Below are 17,811 nucleotides of genomic sequence, written 5' to 3' on the forward strand. Positions count from 1 at the left end.
GCTGCCAAAAGGATAATTCAGGAAACCATAGATTGCTCAGCTCCACTGGAGTCCTTGGAAAAAATGTGGAGTCCTCTTGAAACATGTTTTTGGGTATGTGAAGAAGAGGGGGACTGGGAACAGTAAGGATGGATTTGCCAAGGCTAAATCATGCTTGACCAGCCTGAATGCTTTCCACGATAGGTTTGTGAATAAGGGGAGAGCAGTAATTGTCATTTACCTTGACTTTAGCAAGGCTTTCAATATGGTCTCTCACAGTATGCTTGTATCCAAGTTGGGATGTTACAATCTAGATGGGTGGACAACCAGATGGGTAAAATTTGGTCCTACTGTACGTGGAGGCCAGTAACAAGTTGAGGTACTGAAAGAGTCTATTCTATGGCCTGTTCAGTGTCTTCAGCAGTGACTTGGAGGAGGTGATGGAGTTCGCTCTTGCCTGCAGAAAACACCAAATTGGGGAGACCAGCTGATACACTCAAGGGCAGGACTGCTGTACAGAGGGACCTAAACAGGCTGGGTGGAGGGCTAGTAGGAACCTTACGAAATGCAGCGAAGTCCTGCACCTAGGAGGGAAGAACCCCTTTCAGCTATATAGCCAGGACTGGCAGGAAAGCAACTCTGCTGAGAAGAAAGCCCAAAACTAAGAAGGGAATGAAAAAGGAAAGGGGGGGAATTTGGAATTTCTTCCCCTTTAAACACAAGAGGGAAATGTGGTATAGTCCTGGTTAATGTAATTGCTTGATTGCTTTGAGCAGGGCAGGGTGAGCCAGTTTCTCAAATTGTGTGCAAGATTTCTGTCCTGCCTACTTTTCATTGGTTTGCTAGACCGATGGAGTGGACTTTTTTGCTTCCTTCATATGGTTCATTATAGAGTAAACGGCCTGTTGCAGGTTGCTGAGGGAAGGTCAGAAGGAAAACTAGGTAATTTTTTTAATATCCTCTTGATATGCTTGCCAAAACAAATCTTGCTAAGTAATGAAGTATCAAAATCGTTCTTCAGTCATTGTTCCACGTGGGGTGACAGATCTCAGCAGTTCTGCAGATGGGAAAATGGTTTGGTGAGGGCTTAAATCATTGTGTTCTGGTTCTTCCTGTTCATGCACAGATAAAACTTATATGTGCGTATTCTTCCATGTAAAAATTGAAGATAACTAAACAGTAATTTACTATAGGCTGTGTAAAGGATAAAGTAGGAATTTATTTTTCTGTCTGGTCATTCATTTTCTACCTACTTTCTGCCTTTTGAGGGAAGTGAGTGTTGAAGTTCAGTATACATACATTAATTCTTTAGAATTAATTAAGTATTCCTAGCTTTCCCCATCTTCCCCCCAAATATGTTAGTGCTGCTTTAATTTTGTTTAAAGTTGTGGGTATACTACAGGCTCTTGGAGTTATTCCTGCTTCAAAAGACATACAAGGCACACAAGTAAGTAATTCAGTTACAGGAAAACCTTGGAGTAAGATAGGAATTTGAATATGTGTATTTCTGGCTGACTGAGTTTAACAAATTGGTTGAGAAAAAACACATGTAGCATTCTGATAAATGCACAACTTCCAAAATGTTAGTCTTATTAAAAAAAAAAAAAGGAAAAAGGGGAAAAAATATAAGCAGCACAGATCTCAGCCGTCTCTCTATGTGCTATCTCTTAGTTTGTTTCCCAGTGTAGAACTGAGCTTAGCGTTGCAGAATGCAAGTTGTTCTGCTTTAATAGTTGTCAAGTTTGACACTCTCGCTTTTCCCCTGCTACTTCTTATGGAACCTGCTTACAGAGAATTGCATTAATGGTTTTGGGGGTCATTATGTAATCTTTTCTGTATTTTGTGGCTGGTTTCTTCAGATAACTTAATGCAGATTTGCTAATCTGCATTTTTCTTTACGGTTAAAATGACCAATGTGTAAGTGTTACTTCAAGACTTCAGCTGATAGGCAACAATTAAGCTTCCTCTATCCAAAGAGTATGGGATAGGTAACACAATGTTAAAATGGTTTAGAGGCCAGAGACAGTTTCTGGCCATAAATAGTTCTGGTAGTTGCCAAGTCCTTTTGCTGGTGTTCCCAGTTAAGGTCCTTGATGAGAATCCACACTATTATCCCTCTTCAGCCCTAGGGTATAGGTGTTTGTGAGGGAATGCAGGAGTACTGACTAATGTCTGTAACATTTATATAAGAAATAGCTTTTGTTGCACAGTAAAAACTTGTTACAATGCTAATTAGATAATTCATACTATACTTGCTTGTTAAAAAAGACAACAAAATACATATCAGCACTGTTTCTGAGCTATGCACCTATTTTTTTATCTGCCTTCAGCTTCTGTGTGCAAAATTCTTTTTTAGTCATCCATTTTTGCAGTGTTTTGTCATGCATCTAAACTAAGCATGGGAATAGATCCTCAGAATGTCTCGCTGAGTTGCATTTCAGGTTGTTCATTGCCAGAGAGATTTGGGTTTGTATACATTTTGTAAAGAAGTCTGGTTGTTGGTCTTTGCAGGTGTTATTAGAAGTACCATGTAAAACAAAGGCAGCTAGAAAGCAAGCCAGAATAACAATTCTGGTAGTCTGATTTGCATAGTTCACAATCTAGAAAATGCTGCCTGTGTGTAGGAAGATTGCTGGTGGTTCTTTAAAGTTAAATCTGTAACAAAAATCTGAAATACATAACTAACTACTTGTGGCTAAAGGGTATGTGGGAGGCATTGCAGTAGGTTTCTGAAACTCCTGAAGTTGAAGATGCAATAGAGAGCTTTGAAAGGATAAATATTGTAGTATAAGTCATTTATTGAACGTGTCTTTAAAAAACAAACAAACAAACAAACATAAAGACAACCCTAAACAAACTGGCTCTTAATTAGCTTTAATATTGACAGTCTTTTGGACATTCTCTTCCAAAGATAAGATACCAGTGATGGGAGTTCTTTCCCCATTTGCACATACAGTGCTTATGATTAAATTGATACAATTTTGAATAAAAAGGTACTTTTTCTCCTTTCTCCCCCCCCCTTTTCTCTTTTCTTCTTTTCATTAAAGATGTACTTGCCATTTACATGCTCTCATACTGACATTTTTTCGGAAGCAGCAGGAGCAATGGACTGTTTCTGACTTGCCCATGTAACAGCCAGGAGGAAAGGATAATGTAATGAAAATAAGTATTTAGGAACTCTCTGAGCTGGAACTCATAAGTTCAGGAATCTGACAGGCTGCTAGACTGTTTCTAGATCTTAGTAGCTGCCGATTACAAATCCATCCAACTTCTTACCTTATGTTATACTGTTAGTATGCATTGTTGTTCCAAACAGGAGACTTTCATTGGTCATCTGTAATTTTTTCCATATTTTTATTTGTATGTGCATATATAATATATACAAAGAACACATTGAATAAAATGTCCTTAAAAATCAGCTTGCTTTGGTCTGCATAAAATAATTTCTATACTGGACAATGCTGTAAGTTGTGACAGTTGCCTAACACCATAAACAAGACCACCCTTCCCTGATGACTTGCAGTTGGTGACCTTGAAACATTCTGTGGATCTGGGGATAGAGCAGCAGCCCTGTTCTCCAAATAGACCTGGCTGGTTTGTTTTATCAGAAAGTGGAAAGTCTAGAAGACTGGTTATTTTTGGATGACTGGGTGAAACAGTGCTTCACATGCATTTTTCTGCTATGAGGTTACGTATTAGTACTCATTGTCCCTTAAGCACTTCTTTCCAGGCAGACAAGGATATTCTCTCCCAGAACTTGAAGGCAAAGCCATTAGCTTTCATTTTAGTATTCAAAAAAAACCTCCTTGCAGTGAGGAAGAGGGATTGACTTCTTTTCTACAGTGGTGTCTGTGCCTCAGCAAATCCTGAAGATGGCATTGGCCTCCTGCTTCTTTTTTCATTCATCATCAACATTCCTCTCCTCTGCTCTCTGATTCTTTGAAGGCATCTCGTTGGAGGGTTCATTTCTGTCTTCTCGCTCCCTAAAACATTGTTCAGGATTAGAGATGTTAATTAAAACCAGCTAGAAATTTTACAAGGAGATTTTGTGTTAGAATGGTTTTAGACTGCTCTAAGCTGACCTGGAAGTGTACCAAACTGAACTCCATAAAGTCTTGCTGGTGATGCAACAGGTGTGTGAGCTACCTTTTTTTTTTTTCCATAGCATGTATGTAGAGAAAGGGTGACTGCTGTATCTTTACTCATCCCACTTTTCTTCCAATGGTCTGTTTCCATCGTGAGTATAAACAAAAGGTTTCTATCTTGGAGTGAAAATTCTGAATACAGAGCCTCATGGTGATTTGGGCTAGTAAGGACAGAAACGGCTATAGGGACTCAGAGAAATGAGCAGCAGTCTGGGCTTTGCTTATCAAATAGCTGCATGTGCTTGACTGACTTGGGCTTGCTAATTCATTTCCAAGGTTTGCATGTTTGGGTTCTACCCTAGAGACCACAAAGGTGTCTGGTAATACTGGACATACTCAGTGAGAAGACATGGGAGCCCCTAGGGTAGAAACTGAAAGGATAAAGAAGTGCTCTATCCTTGATTTCTTTTTTTCTCCCGTGCTTTCCACTTGGTATGTTGTTCCTGGGGAAAGAAGGTAAACCCTTCATATGTTCCATTCACTTTTCTAGAGAAAGGTACTTACGTCATCTCATAGTCCTTCTCCTTGTCTGCCCGACAGCAGCAGCAATAGGCTAAAATACCAATAACTACAATTGCAGCAACAGCTCCACCAATGATGCCAGCGTAAAGAGCTATGTTCATGGATGCTATAAATGAAGAATAGAATTAGCTCTTTGCAGTGAGAATGATATCAAATGCACTCAGCGCAATCACTGGACTTCAGATCCCACCACCAGATATCAGATCTCACTACCTGCTCTGGATGTCAGATCCAGACTGAGTGGAAGCCACATTTATTTGACTACAGTAACTGGAAGTGAATTCTGTACTGGGCAGCTAATAAGTCTGCAGGATCAATTAGTTTGATAGTGACAGGGAGGAGCTCCTGGATCTGAACAGCTGCTGTACTTTGTTGGTACAGTTTAGTTTCAGACTTCAGGGGCTCAGGCCTATCTCACTCTACACATTTTTTTGTCATCTGTGAACTAACCCTATAAGTTAGTGAGTGCTCTATTAGCATGTAAACCAATGCAGAGAATCTGTCTTAAAGGTAAAAGTGTGCTTTTTTTTTGAGAGAGAGAACAGAATTTCATACTTCTGTCTGCATGGATGCCATTAATCCTTTGACACTTAGCTAGGATAATTTCTTGGGTACTACTCCTCCAGTAAGCAACCCCGTCTCTTACGTGGTACAACGCTGACTGTCATGTTGCAAAATTCCTTTCCCACAATGTTTGTTGAAGTGCAGATGTAAAAGCCAGAGGTATCTGCCGAGATGTTCTTCAGAGTTATTTGTTCCCCTGTTGTGAAACACAAATGCAGTCCAAAAAAGGAAAGAATTAAAGCAGGGAAGGAAGTGAGGACAGCAGCCCTTCAATTCCAGGCAAGGTAGTGGGAGTGATGAGAGGTTATTAAAGCTGATGGATTGCTCTGTCTTGCTCGGGAGCTGCCATGCTAGTCCCTAGGTTTTAGTGTGTTTTGTGGGAGGACAAACGGAAGTGTGCTGTTTTGATTACAGAGAACATTCCTTTTAGAAAGAAAATTGCAGGTGGAGGGTAAAGAAGTATGTGTGCTTAGTGAAAGTTTTTTTGCATCGGATTTTACTGAGAAATGTAAGACGGCCCAAACCGGCATCTGGCTTTGAGAACTGGCCATCTGATGAATTAACTTGCAAATCAACAAAAAGCTCTTCAGTCCTCCAGTTCTTAGGATTTCAGATCTGAATTATTTAGCAGTAGGGGAAATAGTTTTCTAGTCTGGGAGAGGCCACACAGGTTGTGAAAATAAATGAAGGAAAAGAAATGGAATTGCTATGATACTGATGTTTTCTATCCAGCCTAACGGAGCTCAGAACCACATGCTAAAGCTCAGCTCTGTCTACTCAAGCAGTCAGTTTTTGTTTGTTAGATCTCCAGCCGACATTTGTATGTGTAGTCCATGCCTTTTGCTTGAGATCTACAGATAAAGGTCCAGATTCCTCCTCCAAAAGCAAAACGCTCTCCATGCTTTTCAGCGACTTTCCTGGTTTATTTTCCCTGTGAGCTTGCTTCTTTCCAGCCTACTCGTGGGACTAGGATTCTGTTTGGTCTCTGCTGGCACCTAGTGCCAGATAGCAAAAGAGCATGCAAACCAAGTAATAACAGACTGCATGCTTGAGGTTTGGTTGTGTGTTTTTTTTGTTTGGTTGGGTTTTTTTTGTCTCTACATACTGTCTGTGCTTACTTCTATTTTTTTATTTCAGTGTGATGTTTATAACTCTCAGAGTTGCAGTCTATAACCGGACTGTAAATCCTTCTATGTTAAATCAAAAGTAATTGACTGGTGAGTCAAACTGAGAAAAATGAGGGTCAGATACTATCATTTTTGGAGCAGTTCCTAAGGGGATTCTGCACTGGGACTTGATTAACACAGAAAAGTTGGTTGCAGTGACAGTACATCACGGTGTGTTCAGAGCTGTGTGTGATGCGTTGGCACCACTTAGTGGCCAGTCAAATGAACAAGGTTTGTGTCACTGGTGATATTTTGTCTTTTGCATAATTCATGCAAGAATCGGCTAGTGAGTGTTGAATATCCTGTCGAGTCTGATCATGTTTAATTTACCTCCACAGTGTTGCTACAATAAGTTAAACCAGGAAGGGTAAGTTCAGATACTTAATCTTTCTGGAGCTGAACATACCAGAAAGAAACAAAGTTGTTTAAAAGAATAAATCTGAATCCTCTGTCACTAGTACACTTCAAAGAATATTAAACCCTAATTTCTGTGTGTATAGTTCCACCAAAGGTCCTGTTGTGGAAATTCAGTTCTTTTTTTTTTTTTTTTTTCCAGATTCTGACTTAAAATGAGAGCAAATAAAATACTGGGGTCTGTGTGACAGTCCTAAAGAATCAGAAGCCTCTTTTATGCTCAGAGCAGGAATTGTGTAACCGTTTCTCCTGCCATCTTCCTGTAGGTGAGGAGTCATTTCTGGAAGGAAAGTAGTTTCCAGAACCAACTTTTGTTTGCCTTCACCCCAGAAACCAACCTTGTCATTGTTGAGCGAGCTGGGATATAAAGACACACCAGTTAGAAATCTCGATGTTATTCCTCATGTTATGCCCCCCTTACACCCAGGAACTGAGAAGTAATTATTTCTGGCTGCTTCCAGAGTGAGTCAGCTTTCTTGCCAGGTGAGAGCTGAAGTGAAAATCTTACTGACCATTGTTACTTCAGGTAACAGTCCTTTTCCCCTTCTCAGTTACTCATGAGTGTGTCTTGGATCAAAAGGGTGACTTTTCAAAATCCTGGACAAGAACTTCCTAGAAAAAGCCTTAAGTGTGTTTTTGTATTTGTATTTCAAAATCTTTCCAACCCTGATCTACAGAGAGCTCAAAGACTCGATGTCTTTGAACTTGCCATACCTTCTGTTGTTTGTAGTACACGGGGCTCATTTTGTACATTGAAGCTTTGCCAGGTATATCTGGGCTTTGGGGAGCCCTCATGAGAAATGCAGGTCAGATTGATTGTCTGTCCATATTCTGTTGTCCCCAAAATCTGGCATTCTGGCTTGGATGGTGCAACTGAAGGAAGAAAAAAGGAAGGAATTTTATTAATCAGGAGTAGGTTTTTGTTCAACCTATCTCCTGCAGCTATGGTTTTTATTCCTTTTAAACACAGGCTGGTCTTGCACATACCACCTTCTTCTGTAAGGAACTGGAGTGAACTTGTCTCTAATTTGTTTCTCCCTGCTTGGCACTGGTCAGCCAAGAAGGAATTGTAGGATGCTTTTTGGGATGTCTAATAGTGTTGGGTAACTCATCCTTTGATAACTGGAGTATGACAAGCCACAGGGGGAGTGAGGCATGCCCTGTAATGAGGCAAGGAATATTAGGAAATTGAACTATACAACTCTAAAGACAATTTTCTACTGTCTAAGGGTGCTCTAAGCCTTCCAACCTACTTCCATAGTAGTAGGAAAAGATGGAAGATGGAATTGTAGATGATGACTTCCTGGGAAAGGTTTTTTTTCCTGTTAGAAAATCTGTTGTCTAAACCAATGTGGATATTAGAGGAAGGACAGCGTTTTATCTAATGGATCTGGTGTTGCCTCCGTCATGCTTACCAAGGACGAAAAGAGCCAAGGTTGCAGTCCGTCTCGGGGGGTCATTCCGTAGACGAACGTTGCATGCGTATGTCCCATTGTCTTCCATGGTCACTGCATTGATGGTGATACTGATGTCCCCTTTGTTTACATCACCACTAAACTGTATACGGTTCTCATAGCCCTTGCCATACTGTACAAGTCCATCGAAATACCTAGTGACAGCATCATCCTGATAGAGATGGAGGGAAAATGATCCATCTTAGTTTCTTCTGTGTGAGTCTACAACCTAACTTGATGGATTAGCCCACTCTTAAGAGCAGCTTGGAAAAGAGGTCCTTAAACTGCCCCAGTTTGCCACAAAGCCAAGAAAAACCTAGAAATTCAAAAGGGTCTGTCTGGAATCCCCTTTTCCCACCTTAGCTGAAGTCAGAGAAAACTGATTTCTTTTGTTGGGGCTTATTCACCTTTCCTGCCCAGGACAGGACACCATGAGACTTGTCCAAGATCCATATGTCAATCAAATTCCACTATGATTACAGAAACTCACTCCCTTTCTTCCAGGAAGGATCTTAAGAGAAGGAACCCTTGGCAGTTACTGCAAGGAGATGTCCTAAGGCTGCTTCCCCTCTTACTAATTCCCAAGAAGTCAAGGAGAACTTTAGAGGTCTCTCTACCTTCAAATACTCCATATGAATGTAGGAGACCTCAAGAATTTTTCCATGTACTATTATCATCAACTTATATTTATATATACATATCTTTGATACTATATAAAGAGTTATGTATAATATATGTATATTTTAAGTATATATATTTTTATAAAGGTTTTATAAAGTTATCTGAGTATTTCACATAAATAGATGTAAACACACAGTACATACAGCAATGTATCCTCAATACACAGTTAGTTGCAAGACCAAGAGAAAGGAAAGAGAAGGGTGGGGGCTAGCCTAGTGTCATGCAGTAGATTTGGGATAAATTGCATCTAGAATCAGAGTTTCTGTTTGCATAGTTCTAAGATTAAAGACAGTCTTAAAGGAATCTCTTTCTTCCAACTCACATTCCCACCCACAGTCCTGCTTCCATCTATCCTCCCACCCCCTTCTTGGATGTCCTATCATACATTTCTTTAGGCAACTTGATTTACCGCACTATTGATTTTCCTCCAGACAACAACATCTCCTGAGTCAATCGAAGCGTCTGTTTTAAAATTACAGCCGAGAGTAACGTTGTTCCCTCGTGCCACCTGTATTTCCTTGGCAGGTGCTTCCACAGTGAGGGCATGAGCAGTCACCAGAACTAGGAAGAGAATAATTCTGCAGTCAGCAAAGTTAACAACATCTGGACTCCATGTTTTGTCTCTTTGACTTTCTTACATGCCACAACAACCCCACATCCCCTCTGTCACCCATAACATTCCTCACTGAGCAAAAGGTGATGCATGCTGGGGCTGATTCACTACAGGAAGCTGCTACACAGGATGGCTAAGAGCTAAACTCTGGTTTCCTTTCCTTGCTTCTGTCTTCTTTACTGGACAAACATTGCCATGGGGTTTATAAAGATGTGTTTCAGGTTGTTTGGGTTTGTTTTTTTTTTCTGAGCCCTTTTTCAGTGTGACTGACATCTTTTGACAGTTCTAAATGTAAAGAGGGAGACAGATAAACAGATAATACAAGTGCATCAGCAGTCTTAAGAATTCAGGCTAAACTAACAAATTGATATTGTCAAATTTCAGGGATTATGAAAACTGTCAAATAACTTGCCTCAATCCAAATCCATACAGAAGTGACATTTTATGCTAGGGAATCAAAACCTGTTCATGTAATGCCCTGAAAAGGGAAAAACCTAGAAAGGCAAAGAGTGCTTGAAAGAAAGTAGAAGAATAGCTACTTGTTTTTAAAAATAAGTAGGGTAGTAGTCACCTTTCTGCAAGAACTGTAGCTCATGCCAGTGGAACACAGGAATAGCTGAGAGTTGAATAAACAGAAATCCCTCTGTGTCCTGGTGAAGCATGCAGAGTGCAAGTAGGTGTTTCTTGTATGCTGTATTCTATTCGCCTTGATTCATCATACCCAAGCATTAGGTAGTGGCAGATCTTAGTTAATCTCAGAATTGGGCTGGAGGTTTACCTCTCCCCTGCCATAGATGACCTTCATGCCTGTGGGAACCTGTTTAAAAATACCTGCTTTCTCCTTACAGTTTGTGTGTGGGGTTTTTATGGCACCAAACTGAATAATTTGAAAAAAATCTAAGTCTGAAGCCCATTAGAGAGAGTGCAGGGAGGTGGGAAAGGGACTGCTGCTCAGAGGCACCCCTATGGCAAAGAGGAACATGGTCCAGTAAGGAGGACGGTGGAGGAGGGCAGAGATGTATGCCCTCCCCGGGAGGGGCATTCTGTGTGTGGTGGTGAAGGTTTGCTTCTGGAAGAACCAGGCTGAGTCAGTGTTCTCCAGAGAGGATTTGACTGAAAAGTTGCTGTCTAGCAAGCTTTGGGTCCTCATTCTGCCCTATCTCTGTCCAGATTAGATCCATAAGGAAGTGTAATGTGTAAGGGAGAGAGCAAAGGACATCTAGATTCCACCTTGAGAGTTGCAAACTGATTATGAATATGTGCTTTTTTAGACAGGAAAAAAACACAGACACCTGCATTAGGTCAATAGGAGTTAACCATTGGCAAGTTGAGCACTACCAGATCCTTGACTATAGCAGCAGTGGACAATATCGTCCCTTAGATAATAACAGCATAGGTACCCAAAAGGTTTTGTTTTCATTGCACTGGGAACCTGCTGGTAGCAATTCAGGTACTTGCATGGGGTAACACGGGACAGTTGGCATGGGGATTTACTCCCCTTTGGGAGATGCAAAAGCTTCTGTAACAGCTTCCCAGATCCAGCCTGTCCTCCATAGCAAGCTGTCCTTCCAGTCTCTTCTTAGAAGTGGCCCATATTTCCAGAACTGCTGCATCTTCCGTCTCCTGAGAGGGTTTTGATGGGAATTTTCACAGTAGCCAAAGCTTTCCCTCCTCTGCACCCCTCCTTCCTTGCTGCCAGGCAGGGATGCCCTCCCTTCCACAGCTATCGTCAGAAGCAGCTTCAGACATTTTCGGCAGGAGTGCAACCATGGCTTTCTGCACTTGTTAGTGTCTGGTAAGAAGAGGTGTCTGAGTGACCAGATCAGGAACCTTCTACCTGAAGTTCCGATTGTTCTGCATTCCCTGTTCCATAATTGAGTTGTTCTGTGGTCTTGCACAATTAATTGGTTAAGCATGGTTTCTGTTCTCTTGGGGCTTAATTCATTTACAGCTGCTGACAGCTATGAGAAGGAAACCAGCAGGGCAAAGTGTTTCTAGCATGGTTTTATTGCAGCCACTCCCAGGTCTTTCCCTGCTCTGGAGCACCCAGTGCAAGCGCCATGTTTGCGTAGCCCCAGGGCTCGCTCTTACTGTATTTTTCATCATGGTCTCTATATTGAGGGACACCTATGAAAGCTTTCTCGTTTCCTGACACAACTGGATAGAGACACTTTCCTGCATTTAGGTGAAAAGCACTACCATCTGTACTAGGAGATGGAGCAAAACCCATTTCCTGGTCCTTTAGTTGCTCAGAAACTGGTTCCACCAGGCCTGGGTTCACTGACAAGTCATTAACTCAGCCCTGAGGCAGAGAAGAGACTGCCCAACCCTAAGGCTTCCCCTCACAAGTGCTTTTCCTTCTTCTAATCGGATGACTCAAATCCTACAATAAATGAGATATTTGTTTGTTTTTTTCTAAACATGTCTGCAGTGGAGATTGGGGGAACAGCTAAACCAAATACTGTGTACAAGAGACACAGCCTGTAACAAGTGAGACTGCTTATTCAAACGTTGCTCTCACCCTAATACCCAAATTCTTCTGATGCTCTCACTGTTTTTCACCCACATCTCTTTCTGGCCCCCACTCCTCCCTTGTTAAGGCTCCTTCTGGCTCTCAGGGAAGCTGCACAGTTTCATTCTGGGGCGCCATTTACTCACGCCAATTTCCTTTTTCCCCCCTTCTAACATGTCACTTTGTCACAAAGTCACCAACAGCCAGCTAGTCACAGTCAGCATCTCTAAAAATTGGGGTTTATTCTTCAGGGGTTGGGTTGTTTGTTTGTTTTTTTTTTCCTGAGAGAAAACAGAATCTGTTCAAAGTATGGCTTAAGGGAGGGGAAGGCCAATTCTGAAAGACCCAGAAAAGGACAGATGATGAATAGCCTATATAGTACTAGAAGGATGGTGTCACCTAGATTTAAGCCTTAGAATTACTTTCTTGTGTGTTATCAATTAGTATGTTTATAACATTTTGAAAAATTGAGACAGGCTTTATCTCCCTCTGCCTAACTTAAACATTTGTACTTGTACAAAGGAAGAAGAAAATCGAAGCGACGTGTCTACTTTCACATTCCTTACTGAGTAAGTTTTAATCAAAACAGAATGAAGGGCAATTAATAGAGCTGGAAACAATTAGAGGAATATTTTGTTTGCTGAAAAAAAATTGAGATTCTGATCAAGCAAAATTATTATTGCTGGTTTGCCGTGGTAGATTTCACTAGTGGGAAAAGTAGGAAACGTGGAAGTGTTTTAGTTCACTTTTAGAAGGAAACACTCTGACTTTTAATTCCGTAATACTTTACCTCAGAATTTAGCTGAAATTTAATTCCAAGGTGGGAGAAGGGAAACCTCTTAAATGTGAATTTTGCAGCAAAAGTAAATATTTTGTTTGATTCAGAATGGCCATTTGGGGCTTTTCCTTCAGCAAGAGATTCACAGTACCAGTTATTCACACAACTGCAGCGAAAAGCTGTACAAACAGGAGTAGTCAGCCTGTGCCGAGATCCTGATGCAGCCCATCCAGGGCAGCTATGGCATCCCAACACTGCGCTGCCATGTACTGTGCAGTTTGTCCAGTCTGGTGCACTGCAGGAATCTACTATACCTTCTCCAAAAAATTTTCACAGGACAGTATTTTAACACTGAATTATTACCATTTGAGTCCTGCCCAAACAGGCAAGAAGAGCTTCACCCAACATACATATTTCTCCTCTGAAAAGTTTCCCATCTATAATTTGGATAGCATGAATGGTGAGAATGAGTACCAATGGCATTACACAATTTACATAATGATCGTGAAATCATGGTGCAAGTTACATTTGTTGCATATGGAGCGCATCCACTTTTTCTAATTACGTTAAACTTCATGAATTTCCTTCTTCTGGGTTTTATTGCTGAAGTGAGGTTTTCAGGATTTTTGGTAAAAAAAAACAAAACCAAACCAAACCAAACCAAAATGCCCAAGCAATTTCCATGTGCATAGCTTTGTCTGAAGCCTGGAAGGTGGTGTAGGAGCAGTGGTATGAGAAGACAAGACAGGTCAAAAGCAGTGGAACTGAGACTGCAGGCTCTGCACGGCAGGATGAGAAAGGGCAAGCCTGTGATGAAGACCAAGGATGAACTGGCTGATTTATATGTGTTAATAGGGATCGTTGTGAATCCCCTTGATGTGAATAATATATAGAGACCACAAGTTTTATCAGAGTACGTATAAACAGTAGGACTTAGACTTACAGAGAAGTACGCTACATGCAGATTTATCAATAAAAGAATAAAACCTAAGGAGTTTTCCACTTCCAGCTGAGGAAGTTCCTTCTTCAGAGGTAAACATTGTATTTAACACAAACCATTAAAACTGTTCGTAAAGAATATTTTCCAGCCTCATGAAGAATAGCATTCTTTTCCTGCTCCTAACACTGTCTTGCAGCTTTAGGAGATGCCTGTGAGTCTGGACATTCAGCAGAGAGACGGTAAACACACCTGCCTGATCATAAACATGAAGGAACTTCTGCTAAACAAAAAAGAAACACACGAAGTCCATTGGAATACTTGGACTTTGGAGTGTTGTTTCCTTCTACCCAACCCTTGAGGACATAACCAAATTAGTACTCACTTGCACTGAAAATGAACAGCCAAAGACTTTTCGTTGCCATCCTCCTCATCTCTCCTTTGTTTCACCTCAAGGTGCTCTTCCTTTTAGTCTCCAGGTGGCTGAATAAGTAATTCTCTTTAGCTGAAGGGCTGCTTCACACTGGCTTCCCAGCTTCACTTCCTCAGTCTCTTTAAAAGTGCTGCTTCTCCGGTCTGCCACTCCCCTCCCAGCCAGAATGACAGGCCAGATCACCAGTAGGCTTTGACATCGCTCGGTGCTCTCTGCCTAGGGGCAGAGAGGACACTTATGAACTCCTTCCCCAGTTGTGAACTTTCTTCCCCAATTAAACTGCCTTTCCCAGTTTCTCTTAACACGCAGGTACACAAAGCAAGAGAAGAAGCAAACCAAAGGGTGCGGTGACTGGGAGTGTACAGTACAACAATTGAAATCAAGCATGCGATGCCATGGAGCTAGGGGAGGATAAGCCTCATTCATCTGAAGTATTTATTAAGGGAGCCTACGGCCAGAGTTAAAAAGGTATTGAAGTGTTTCACAATGCAGGCTGCTGCCCACATCCAGGCATTAAGGAATGGAGGTGCCTAACTCTGCTTACTTTAAATACATATAAGAATATGTAATTTATTAGATTTTGATGACGAATGGGTTATCTAAATATCAGTGACTTGCACCTCAGCCAGGTTCTTATGCTCTTATGCCTACTGTTCAACTGTCCCAGTGTGTGGCCTGCACAACAGCAGTATGTACCAAAGGTACTTGCTACCTTTCTGCTGAAAAAGGCTGTTAGATAAAGCGATCAATGGCTTGTAGCATGCTAGCTATGTACCCGTTGTGGCGTGCGCAGTGAAAGTCCAGCCACTGCTCACATATTCTGGATGGGCACTTGGAAAGGACAAATAACTGCTACTATAATCGACTGAAGAATAGAAGAAGGACTGATGGCAGCTCAGTCAAATATTTGACATTACATTTAATTGAGTGCAGCTGGCTAGCATGTCTTTTAAACTCTTCACTGCCAATAGGCAGCAAGGTGTGTCTCCATCTGGGATACTCATCTGTGCTCTACTTCTAGCCGTTTGAGAGACATGTCACTTTTAGGGTGTGAGTGATCATTGTAGGCATCTTAGATGGGGACTTCATGTCTTTAGACCTCATTTTTAGATGAAATTAATCATACTTACAATGCAGTGATAATGCCGATTGAACTCTGTTTTGATTATTGAAGGAGGCTACCTCAAAAGTAGGTGTCTACACCGGAGATACCTGTGTTTAGTCCAGTAAAGTGGAGCTGGATCTTGATCGTGTGCTGACCCCATACTTGCATGGTAAACCTGCCAAAAGCCAGGCTAAAGACTGTCTTTTTGTCTATACGACAGTTGTTCAAAACACCTCCAAGACAATGAAGCTTATGAGTGATTGGAAATCCAATCCTTCTGATAGAAAGGACAATCTATACTCCTGTGCTTGATGCATAACCTCAGTTCTCTTCAAACAAACTTTTAGCACAAAGCAAATTAAAGCACATAAGAGTACAGAAACTGTATTCTTTGGCAATTTTCCAAACGAAGACAGCCAGTAGAAAAATACATCTTGCTGTATGCATCTCATCTTTGATAGGCTGCAGGCATTAGGAGATGGCAAGCACCCTGCAAAGAGAGGAGAGCCTTTTTCCAAAAACAGCTTGCTAACCTCTAAATGCTGACTACAAATGATGCAAGATGTAAACAAAACTGGAGCAAGGTTAGTAGTCTCCTTTCTCCTCTTTGGAGCCCACAAGATGAGGTTCCTCACAAGGATAAGTTTCTTAATTTTTTACCTCCTTTAAAGATTTAAGAACTTTGTGACTTTATCCACAGCCTCCAGGGAGAGACAGGTAGGATCTTCACTCTAGCTTCCACACTTCTGATTTTGCTCCTATTTAATATTTTAACTGAATTTGATGAACAGAGATAGTGACAGAAATGCCATCACTGTACACCATCTGCCCATACTTCCTCTGTCAATTCTCAGTTCTCTACATAACAGCTTTGAGTATTCACCAAAATAACTTGGTTACAGTCCCTGACAGACACTGTACCAACTTGGTAAGCTTGATGTTATCCTCTTCACAGAAATAAGACTTTCACTGTCATTTATACAACCTCTCTTCCCTCTCTTCTCCCCAATAATTTCAAAACCCACTTGATTGATTTCAGCTAAATTTGACAGATAGTAATCTTAAAGATGGGAAGTTCCTTTCAGTCTCATGAAGCATCAACAATAAGAGAGAAATCTGAATTAATGGTAGCTCTTAGGCATTAATCATTGTCTTTCACTACAGGAATCTGTGGTTGTGCAACCAATGCACCTAACCATGGTCTGTCTCATCTCTTGCACAGCCAGGCAGTTAGGGAAATGGGGTATAGTGAGTAGTCATAGGGGGCAAGAGTTGATGGCCCTGTGAGGGATGTTTATTGTGCTGGGGCATCTTGGACTGCAGGATTCACGTCCGTTGGAAACCAGGCTTGTTAATCCCACTGTTTGTGGAAATACATGGGGTTTAGTCTGTTTTCTTAACTTCAGTAACTGACTAGTAAAAAGCCCAAAACAGAGAGAACTTGCAGTGTTAAGCTGAAAACAGTGCCTATAGCAATAGTTCCTCCAATACCTAAGGCAGTTCTGAGCTTAGTAACCTTATTGTCTAAAAGATGGTATGTAGATTAAGCACTGAATGTTAATCCTGAAACAGATGCACTATTTTCACATAAATTTAACTGTAAAAGTAGCAAGATGCATCATCTCCAAGCGTATTGGCATGTGTCTGGTTCCACTGCACTGGGGAGGAGGAACAGGCACTGGATCTCGCCTCATGGTCCATAGCTTGGACGGGCTGTCTTATCTGGTATCCGTGCGGAAATACTGGTGTGGAAAGGATTCACTGTGGGAACAGTTTTACCCTGCCTCTCTCAGCCTCTCAGTTGCATTACAAGTAAATAAGTTGGCACTGAGATTGATAATGTTCTGTTGTTTTGGAGACTTAGCTAAATACGACTGGTTTCCTATGTATCATAGGGAGCATATGCTTCCACACCTTACTTACATAAATCGTATATTAAGACACTTGTTTAGATGCACTTTTTTATTGATTTTGTTAGTTATTTAGTCCTAGATGGGAAAAAGGTATTTAGGCACTTATATCCTGTCACTTTTCCCTGACAGTTCTCATTGGAGGCCTCAGGAGCTGTTGGTAAATGCAGGAGGCAAATGTAAAGTTTACCTATGAGAAGTTGGTAGAGCTGCCCAAACAGAAAGACTGGGACATCTGGCAATTTTAAGAGATACTAATTTTGATTCTGGGTTGACTTTCTTTCACTGTCTAGTGTGAGCTGTCAAAACTCACAGGCATTGGCAGCACAGCTAGAAGAACTGCCAAAGCTTCGCCGTGGCCCTACTTAGGCTAATGCAGGCTATGTCTTAGCATAGGCTGACACACATTGACTTCATCACTCACCCATGGGCAATGTAAACCCTCAAAGTCTTATTTTTGCTGATGGCTGCAGCTCTGGGGAATCTTTTTGCTGATATATAGGATTCTTAGGAGATATTATTAGCTTATTTAAATGAAACTGCCATTGACATGAAAAGCTTTAATAGGTAACTAGGGTGGCTTCATTGTCTTGACAAA

At 41.2% G+C, this 17,811-nt stretch overlaps 1 protein-coding gene across 1 annotated transcript; it reads right to left on the reverse strand.

The window, feature by feature from the left end:
- Nucleotides 1–3,877: 3,877 nt before the first annotated feature.
- On the reverse strand, nucleotides 3,878–14,219 carry GPA33 (glycoprotein A33 (transmembrane)). The gene is made up of 7 exons (XM_009890113.1): nucleotides 14,151–14,219; nucleotides 9,335–9,486; nucleotides 8,206–8,416; nucleotides 7,505–7,663; nucleotides 5,293–5,406; nucleotides 4,629–4,752; nucleotides 3,878–3,962 (listed from the first exon to the last, which is right to left on the reverse strand). Exons 1-7 carry the CDS (start codon nucleotides 14,197–14,199, stop codon nucleotides 3,878–3,880), a joined length of 894 nt encoding a protein of 297 aa, XP_009888415.1. The 5' UTR covers nucleotides 14,200–14,219.
- Between the last annotated feature and the right edge of the window lie 3,592 nt (nucleotides 14,220–17,811).

The sequence above is a fragment of the Charadrius vociferus genome, unplaced genomic scaffold, assembly GCF_000708025.1.
Source record: "Charadrius vociferus isolate BGI_N301 unplaced genomic scaffold, ASM70802v2 scaffold287, whole genome shotgun sequence".
NCBI classification, from domain to species: domain Eukaryota; kingdom Metazoa; phylum Chordata; class Aves; order Charadriiformes; family Charadriidae; genus Charadrius; species Charadrius vociferus.

Coding starts and splice junctions, on each gene's coding strand:
- GPA33 (XM_009890113.1), bottom strand. CDS start 14,199: ATGAGGAGGATGGCAACGAAAAGTCTTTGGCTGTTCATTTTCAGTGCA. Junction 4,753..5,292: donor GACAGTCAGCGTTGTACCAC/GTAAGAGACGGG, acceptor CTTCATTTATAG/CATCCATGAACATAGCTCTT. Junction 3,963..4,628: donor GAGAAGGACTATGAGATGAC/GTAAGTACCTTT, acceptor ACAATGTTTTAG/GGAGCGAGAAGACAGAAATG.